This window comes from Salminus brasiliensis, chromosome 24 (genome assembly GCF_030463535.1).
Source record: "Salminus brasiliensis chromosome 24, fSalBra1.hap2, whole genome shotgun sequence".
Taxonomy (NCBI): Eukaryota; Metazoa; Chordata; class Actinopteri; order Characiformes; family Bryconidae; genus Salminus; species Salminus brasiliensis.
Window position 1 is genome coordinate 8,113,918 of NC_132901.1, and position 9,715 is coordinate 8,123,632.

At 41.3% G+C, this 9,715-nt stretch overlaps 3 protein-coding genes across 3 annotated transcripts; all 3 read left to right on the top strand.

Annotated features, from left to right (window-relative positions):
• Positions 1-64: 64 nt before the first annotated feature.
• Positions 65-816, top strand: LOC140546966 (histone H3). Its single transcript, XM_072670445.1, has 2 exons — positions 65-120; positions 387-816. Exon 2 carries the CDS (start codon positions 406-408, stop codon positions 814-816), a length of 411 nt encoding a protein of 136 aa, XP_072526546.1. The 5' UTR covers positions 65-120; positions 387-405.
• A 7,127-nt stretch (positions 817-7,943) lies between these two features.
• LOC140547123 (histone H4) lies at positions 7,944-8,255 on the top strand. The gene has a single exon (XM_072670679.1). The coding sequence runs from the start codon at positions 7,944-7,946 to the stop codon at positions 8,253-8,255; it is 312 nt and encodes a 103-aa protein (XP_072526780.1).
• An 845-nt stretch (positions 8,256-9,100) lies between these two features.
• Positions 9,101-9,475, top strand: LOC140547028 (histone H2B). The gene has a single exon (XM_072670512.1). It carries the CDS (start codon positions 9,101-9,103, stop codon positions 9,473-9,475), a length of 375 nt encoding a protein of 124 aa, XP_072526613.1.
• The last annotated feature ends 240 nt before the right edge of the window (positions 9,476-9,715 follow it).

Consider the following 9,715-nt stretch of genomic DNA (forward strand, 5'->3'; position numbering starts at 1 on the left):
CATATATTTCACGTACTGAGATCAACACCCTATGCATATGTGCATGTATACACACATTCTCTCGCTCTCTCTCACACACACACACACACACAGTGTGTTTAATGTTCGCTGTAATGTACAGTACATTGATTAGTTTGATCATATTATTGTTCTTATTATTATATATTCTTTTAATGCTTTTTTTTTCTTTGTTGTTTTGTATTACAGGAGCCCGCCGTTTTGCTTTTAGGTTTGAAAAGAAGACGCCCAATAGTGTGTCACCGACGCATTGCCGGCCGCCCAATGGGAAACGGACAACTTCAAGACGCCCAATGAGCGGCAAGCGGCTTGAAAGCTTAAAAGCCATGTGAAGCGAGCAAGAACTCATTCTCTTTCTTTTCCCCGAGAGGAGCAGAGTTCAACGCGATGGCAAGAACCAAGCAGACCGCTCGTAAGTCCACCGGTGGCAAGGCCCCGAGGAAGCAGCTCGCCACCAAGGCTGCCCGCAAGAGTGCCCCAGCCACCGGCGGCGTGAAAAAGCCTCACCGTTACAGGCCCGGCACCGTGGCTCTGAGGGAGATCCGCCGCTACCAGAAATCTACTGAGCTGCTGATCCGTAAGCTGCCCTTCCAGCGGCTAGTGCGTGAGATCGCGCAGGACTTCAAGACTGATCTCCGCTTCCAGAGCTCCGCCGTCATGGCCCTGCAGGAGGCTAGCGAGGCGTACTTGGTGGGTCTGTTTGAAGATACTAACCTGTGCGCTATCCACGCCAAGAGAGTCACCATCATGCCTAAAGACATCCAGCTGGCCCGCCGTATTCGCGGAGAGCGCGCTTAAACAGAGCGCTTCGACGTTTACCTGAAATACCCAACGGCTCTTTTAAGAGCCACCTACCCGTGTCCGCGCCGAAACAGCAAATGTCCGCCTCACCTCGGTGTTGCGTTTATATAATGTAAGTTCCATAGGGCTGCGCGAGCAAAACCAGCCGTAAGACAGTGGTTGTAAAGTTTAGCAAAAAAAACAACAACTAATATATATGTGTATATATATATTATAACGTTTTGTACAACATTTCACATCAAAATCGCCATATTTAACATGTGTTTTAATACATATTAATACGTTTCTTTAAATACCTATCAATATGATTATACATATTTAATAGTTTGGAAACAGTTCATTCACCCCAGCAAAAAGTTGAAGCCACTGCTACTTCAGTAGAACACTACACTTTACACTATGTAGTGTTTAGGCCGGTTTTGGCCTATTACAAACGGCATTTGACATGGATGGAGCGTGGATCCCACCGCGTGGTGAAACTATACAACTGCAAGCACAGTTTCAGAGAGCAATGTATGTGTATATTTATATAATGAGAGCTTGATTTTGGGTACCTACGTTTCATACATATGCAAAATGAGTTTGATTCCATAGAGAGTAAGCGAGACCAGCTGTGGGGCCGCAGTAAAGGAGTTAAGTGTATATTCCGGAGAGGACCACCGTTGTTGTGGGAACGCAGACATATGTCATGGATGGAGCGTGGATGCCATCGTGTGGTCAAACTAGGCAAATGCAAACGTTAACCACGTAGATTTATTCGTGTATGTGTGTGAATGTAACAGCTTTTTTCATTTGATAGATGGTTGTGAACTCCAGTACGTCTACTAAATCATTTGTATTGCGGTGTTATTTTGGTTAGTGTTTTTTAAAGTACATTTTAAAAAATGTTTCTATTGAAGCATACTTCAGTTCAGGGCATTTTAGTAGCCAGCATGGTTACCAGTTCTCATGCTGCCAGGCAATGAAATGGAAACTTAATTTAGGGTAATTTTATACACATTAAATATGATTGTTAACTGCACCAACAAATCTAAAAAGTAATTACGTGTCTTACGTGATGATTTTCGTTTGGGCTTGGGTTTCATTTCAACAATATGCTAACGATAACATACTCCAGACTGTATAATCTCCTTCCACAACTAGATAAAATGTCTTGTTTTGAAGAACGCTTGATAGAAGTCTTTAATAAAGGCACTTTATTAGCCATCATGACAACCAAACAGCATGCAGTTATGTAAAAAGCCACAAATTTACTCACTGCTAGAAGCCATTGAGACAAACTATAGAGTAGTGCACTTCTATGTAGGACCTTTATTTCCTTTTCTTTAGAGCCCTTAAACTCTGTGTATTAGCTTATATTGAGGTTACCATAATAATCATAAATCAGTAAAAAACACCGCTCATCTGCTATCAAGACCTGACCGAGGAGCTGGAGGCCAGTGGAGCAAAGCTAAAATATGGAAAAGCATACGCACCCTCAAATTGGTGCAAAAAAAAATAAATAATAATTTTAATCATTCAAGGCATAGGTAAGTAACAAATGAATACAAAAGTGCTAACAAAAGTGAATGAAAAGCCAGCCGTACTCACTTGTGAATTCGCTTTTTTGATTTTGCTTCTTTAAACGTCTCTGTGGACCAAAAAAAAAAGATTAATTGTTTTACATTTTAACCACACGATGGCATCCACGCTCCATTTACGTACTATGACCACAGACTTAAAGCTTAGCCCTGAAACTCCATCAGAAGCCTAAAAGACTTGACTAGAGAAGTGCACTTCTGTGTAGTGTATACAGTGTAAGGGATTTAGGAAGTGCCCTATTGCAAACGTCACCGTTGTTTTGGTATCGTGGATATATGTCATGGATGGAGCGTGGATGCCATCGTGTGGTCAAACTCGCAAATGCAAACGCTAAAAACATAGATGTATACGTGTATGTGTGTGAATGTTACAGCTTTTACATATGACAGATGGTTGTAAGTCTACTAAGATCTACCAAGGAACATTTGGGCATTTTAGTAGCCAGCATGATAACCAGTTGTCATGCTACCAGGCAATGAAAACTTAATTTAGGGCACTGCAATTTTTATACACATTAAATATGATTGTTAACTGCACCAATACATCTAAAAAGTCATTACATGTCTTGCGGGATGATTTTTGTTTGGGTTTTAACAATATGCTAATGATAAAGTAGGACAGAATTTTTTTTTACTCCAGACTGTATTACCTCCTTCCACAACTCGATCAAATGGCTTTAGATAAAGAATCCTTGATAGAAGCATTCTTTATTTAAGGCACTTTTTTATCAGTTAGGTAAAAAGCCAACAATTCGCTCACTACTATAAGCCATTGAGACAAACTGTAGAGTAGTGCAATTCTATGAATGACGTTTTTCCCCTCCCCCTTTAGAGCCCTTAAATTCTATGCTGTATGGTTATGTGTATGTATGTATGCATCAGCTTATATTGAGGTTAACATAATAATCATAAATCAATAAAGAACACCGCTCATCTGCTATCAAGACCTGACTAAGGAGCTAGAGGCCAGTGGAGCAAAGCTACAATTACGAAAAGCATACGCACAATCGGTGCAAAAAAATCATTTTAACCTGCCAGGTTTAGGTCAGAGACTTTCTTCAAGGCATAGGTAAGTAACAAATGAATACAAAAGTGCTAACAAAAGTGTATCAAAAGCCAGCCGTACTCACTTGTGAATTAGCTTTTTTGTGCTTCTCAAATTGAACTCTTTCTCTTCTTTCTGATTTTGCTTCTTTAAATGTCTCTGTGGACCAAGAAAAAAAAAACTAAAAAAAAAGATGAATTGTTTTATATTTTGCAGATTTACATTTTGACCACCAGATGGCATCCACGCTCCATTCACGTACTACGACAACAGACTTAAAGCTTAGCCCTGAAACTCCATCAGAAGCCTAAGGGGTAGGTCTAGCCAAACTGCTTCCCCTCACCCTGACTTCATCATGAGCTCTACACTTACTTTGCTTACCACAATGTCTTTCCATATTTCTTTATCATCCACTAACTGCAACATATGATAAAAGCAACATTACTTAAAGCAACATTAACTCCCTCTGTGTTTATCTAATCTAGCATGACTTTTATTAGAAGATGTAAAGCGAGCCTGAGAAATCCAAGGGGTAAACATGTAGTTTTAGTTGGCCTCATTAGGAGCTTTTCCCTTGTATGCAATAATATACCATTTATTCGATTTGTGTTTGTTCTTTCTTTCTTTAAATGTCTCTGTGGACACTATATCTTTAACTTGTAGTGTATTAGATTAACGACTACAATTCCCATGATGCCTAACTAAAGATTTTTTTGCACCGATGGTGCGTATGCTTTTCGTAATTGTAGCTTTGCTCCACTGGCCTCTAGCTCCTTAGTCAGGTCTTGATAGCAGATGAGCGGTGTTCTTTATTGATTTATGATTATTATGTTAACCTCAATATAAGCTGATAAAACCTTGCCAAATAAAATTATTTTTGCACAGATTTAATTGTGTGGGTATGAGACATGTTAGTATTATTCCTACATTCACTTCTCATTGGTGAAGATCTTCTCTAATGGCCAATGTCAGTGTTAACACTTTACTGTACATCCTATACATTTGCACTCCTGGACACTACTAACACTTTATTATTATTACTTAATAATACAGTGTTATTATTAAATTTTTATGTATCGTCATCTGTCCACTTCATTTCTTATTTTTCATAACTGCACTGTCCTTCATCTGCAGTTAGTTTCAAATGCATTTTCACATGTATTCTATTTATCTGTCTATCTATCTATCTTGCAGTGTGGGTTCTAACTAGACAAAGGACTCCAAAAGTCATGTTTGTGTTTTTAAACCACAGTATTGACTTTGTCCTCATGTAACTCATGTATAGTGTAACTGGGTATCTCAGTATCTTCACCTGGATTTATTGATCCAAAACTGTAGTTTAGTGATGTCAAGGTTCAAATGTTTAAAGTCATGTCATGTTGAATGTTGTGAGGGAATACGTCTGAAAATATATGGAACCTGGCCTGGCAGATACATATTCTGACCACCAGATGGCATCACTACTCCATTCACGTTCTGCAACTACATAGTCTTAGGGCCTAGCCCTGAAACTCCATCAGAAGCCTAAGAGGTAGGTCCAGCCGAACTGCTACCACTCATCCTGACTTCATCATGAGCTTTACACTTACTTTGCTTACCACAATTTATTTCCTTCCTTTCTCTTCCACTAACTGCTAACCAATATGACTTTAGAAGAAGATTTATTAGAAGATGTATAGTGAAAACCTGAGGAATCCAAATGGTGTGGGTTTAGTTTAAGTTGGCCTTGTTTTATTTTATGTGCAGAAATATGTCAGTGGTGGTGGTTGTGTGTGTGTGTGTGTGTGTGTGTGTGTGTGTGTGTGTGTGTGTGTGGGTGTGTGTGTGTGTGTGTGTGTGTGTGAGAGAGAGAGAGAGAGAGAGAGAGAGAGAGAGAGAGAGAGAGAGAGAGAGAGAGAGAGAGAGAGAGAGAGAGAGAGCTTGATGCATACTTATTCAATCTGACAGAAAATACAAACCCTGTACTGGTTTGTGTTTGAGCAATATGTGTTGACAAAGAAAAAAAGAACAAATTACTGGTTGAATCTATAAAACACTATGCTTCCTTTAAGTGTGTCTATGTCAATGTGTCAATGACACAATGTGTCTTTATCCTGTAGTGTCAAGATCAAGGACTACAATTCCCATGATGCCTAACTACAAGTTCAGCCTATTGACACACGTGCCATGTATTAGGACTAATCACGTGTTGTTTTAGAACGTTTTCGAAAAGTATAGATGACGTACAGTGTTTTATTGATTCAACCATTCATGTGATCCGGCTCTTTAATTCTTGAATTTGATTTATTGTTGTACTGGGTTGTTGGCGTTGTATTTTCTAAACGTTGCAAACCCTTTGTATGTGGATTTACTTGTTCAATATGTTGTCATGGAGCCTGTCTCTCTCTCTCTATCTCTGTCTATCTCTCTATGTATACATATCTATCTACCTACCTACCTTCCTACCTACCACCCTCCCTCTCTTCATCTAATGATGAAATCCGATAACTGCACGTCCAGTCACAGTAAAAAGTAAACCGTGTGCCATGGTGTACAGTAGTGGGCTGATCTCAGTGTGTGCTTGTTTTATGCTTGCAAGGTCGTAACCCTAGTACTAAATAGCCATTTATGTCATTTATTCAGGCATTCGTGTTAAGACCTATGTTAACTACTTTTAATGTTCATACATGTGAAACGTCGTCTTTACATGACGACATGTGAGTCATTACACTTTGCGTTGCTTTGTGGAATAGGCGTGAGCTGGAGACTGGACCTGGTCAGCTCCGTTGTGTCGCTGTTGGCACGATAACGTTTGCTAACTTGCCAAAAATGAAGTGGATACTGAAATCCGATAAGTCGATTTTGCGGAGAGCCTAAAGTTGTACACCCAGTCACAGCAAATCGACGTAGAACTGCCGTTGCTGGATCTATGTGTGGAGTTGTACATAGCTTGGAGCCAGCTTAGCGATTAGCAGCGTGGCTAACTCGGCCAGCATAAACAGTAAAGCACAAATATGAGCCTAATTATGAGGGGTCATTATTTATTGACCACAGTGCAGTGCCACATGCGGAGTTGTAGCATAAAAGTACGCAATACAGCCGTGATTTGTGGCTGTTGAGTGATTTGAGTTAACTTGCTTTTTCAGGTCCACACATGAGCTAACATAGCGATTAGCATGCTAGCTAACTCGGATGGTACAAACAATAGCATTACGCCAGCGAGTGTAAATACCTGTCAGATAAATACACACTCGCTCGAGTCAGTCAGGTTTTATTATGAAACCGTGTATATAGCTAGCAACATTTTATACGTTTACTGCCGTGGTTGAAATCGAGAAGCCACCTCGGAGAGTAGCATGATGGCTAGGTGTCTAAAAATTAATCACAAAAATAACGATATTACGGACACGTGCGTAGTTCTCTATATTGTTATTTGGAGCAAGTGAGGGAGAAACAGTCGTGCTTAAACCCGGCTACCAGCAGCGTATCTTCTGGTTTTCAGAGCTGGGCGGCCTGTGTAGCTTGCTAGCTAGTGTTTTGTTTACAAAAGATTATTTTCGTTATTAGCTAGTTGCCGAAACGGCATCGGTCAACCGAAAAAACGAACAAACAAAAAAACAATGCAATTTCGCTCGTTGGCCAATAGTTAAACAGTAAAAAAGCTCAGAAAAAGCTATGACATTAGAACCGGAGTTGCACTGTCCAATTCCCAAGCAGCTCACTACTCCCTATTGAGTGCACGGTGTCACGAAAAAACGCTGTGCACTAGGGAGTAGTGGAGTGCGGTTTAGGATCGCCCCAGGTGTACGAAGGAAGACTTCATGCATGGAGCATGGGGTGTCATCCTGTGGTAAAACACGGAAAGATGATATATATATATATATATATATATATACACACTTGGCGTTATTATTGTAGTAATTGATTTTTAGAAAACAGTGCATAAATGTTTATTTACAAAGGCCACATGGCCCCTATCCACTTCTTACAGTGACTCAAAGTAGGCTCATACACAGCCTCACTAAACAGTTCATCTTATGCCTAGGTCACTGAATTGTATGAATTTATTCAGTTATTTATTTATTTAAGATTTCGCCATAAGACCAATCTATTTCAGAAATGATTTTAGCTCTTAATTGCAGTTTAGGTTACTTCGTCATTATATGGTCAAGCAGGTCTGGAGCTAGGCTGTAGGTTTCAAAGCTAAATCATGTTGAGTTAAAGTATTCACAGTGAAGGTTATGCATGATCCAAAGTGTGCTGCGTTATTTTGAACATGAGTACATCCAGAGAGAACGGAATTCTGGTTGACTGTATTTTGTATGGCTACCCACTCAGTGGCTATACAGCAAAACAAGCGTTCTGCACACGTACAGAGTATGAGGCGGAGCTGATGTACTGTGACGTCGCTCGGTTCCCTTGCTTTCATTTAGGTCCTATAGAGGGGTATAATTGGCGTGCCTCGGGTGCTCCAGCTTCATAGATTCTCTTTTCGTCGACTGAGAAAAGAAGCAGCTAGGATGTCCGGCAGAGGCAAGGGCGGCAAAGGCCTTGGAAAAGGAGGCGCCAAGCGTCATCGTAAAGTGCTTCGCGATAACATCCAGGGTATCACAAAGCCGGCTATTCGCCGTCTGGCTCGTCGTGGTGGCGTCAAGCGTATCTCCGGTCTGATCTACGAAGAGACCCGCGGTGTGCTCAAAGTGTTCCTGGAAAACGTGATCAGGGACGCAGTCACGTACACTGAGCATGCCAAAAGAAAGACCGTCACCGCTATGGATGTGGTGTACGCCCTGAAGCGCCAGGGACGCACTCTGTACGGATTCGGAGGTTAAACGCTCGGCCTGAACAGCTCTAAACCCAACGGCTCTTTTAAGAGCCACTCACAAATCCAGCAAAAGAGCCTGTTTCTGATCTTAGCTTGTTTGTTTCAAATAAGGCAGTTTCCCGGATACTCTGTATTAAGAATGTAATATACGGGAAGAGTACATATATGTTACTTTGTATATATGTATTGTTTTACACCCCCCCGTATGCGTTGGTAAAATCAGAACTATACGTCTTAATAAATCCTGATAGTCGCCGTCAACGCCGCTGTGGCGAAAAACAGATTAAGCCCTGTAGATTAAAAATGCGCGGGAAGGCGAACAAAGAGTTGATCATATTTGTTTGTTTCAATAAAGTCAATGATGGTGGTTATGAATCTCGGTTACTCCGGTTACTTTGTTAAGAAGCTCATTTTCAGGAGGAAAAAACATAATTTATATATATATATGACATTATATTCTTATATAATAATGTGATTATTATATAAGAATACATATTGTTTTCCATTTACCCCGTTTGCGTTGATTAAATCAGAATTATACAGAACATCGCCGTCAACGCCGCTTTGGCGAAAAATAATGTGCCGCCTGCACGGTGGGTACAAATGCGCGGGTAGGCGAACAAAGAGAATGCTGCTCAGGGGAGGGGGAAGGGAGGAGGAGAAAAGGGAGGGGAGGGGAGGGGAAAAGGGAGTGTGGGGGGTTGGGAAGAAGCGAGCGGACAATTGTTGTCCAATGGGCGTACGACGGCATTCTAAAGGCGGTACCTTCTTGTATTAGAATGCCAGAGTCTAAATAATGTGGGAGCTTATCGCCTCCTTCTCATTCTTCAGTCTTACTCGACGAGGAGCAGTATGCCTGAGCCAGCTAAGTCCGCGCCCAAGAAGGGATCCAAGAAAGCCGTGACCAAGACGGCCGGGAAAGGAGGCAAGAAGCGCAGAAAGTCCAGGAAGGAGAGCTATGCTATCTACGTGTACAAGGTGCTGAAGCAGGTCCACCCTGATACCGGTATCTCCTCCAAAGCGATGGGCATCATGAACTCGTTCGTGAACGACATCTTCGAGCGCATCGCCGGTGAGTCTTCCCGTTTGGCTCATTACAACAAACGTTCTACTATCACCTCTAGGGAGATCCAGACCGCTGTGCGTCTGCTCCTTCCCGGTGAGTTGGCCAAGCACGCCGTGTCCGAGGGCACAAAGGCCGTCACCAAGTACACGAGCTCCAAGTAAATGGTGATAGCGGCGTAATCCAAACCCAACGGCTCTTTTAAGAGCCACCCACGGTTTCTTCGAAAGAGCAGTTTTATTCAAGAACAAAGTCGCCGATGGTAAGCTATAATACTAATTATTATTATTAATATTATTATTATTTTTTTCCCCCCATGAGTGCTTCTGCAGCCATTATTGTAAAAGGAATGCCCTTCAGTGTATGTATGTATGTATGTAAATCAACTTACTTAGTTGTTTGTC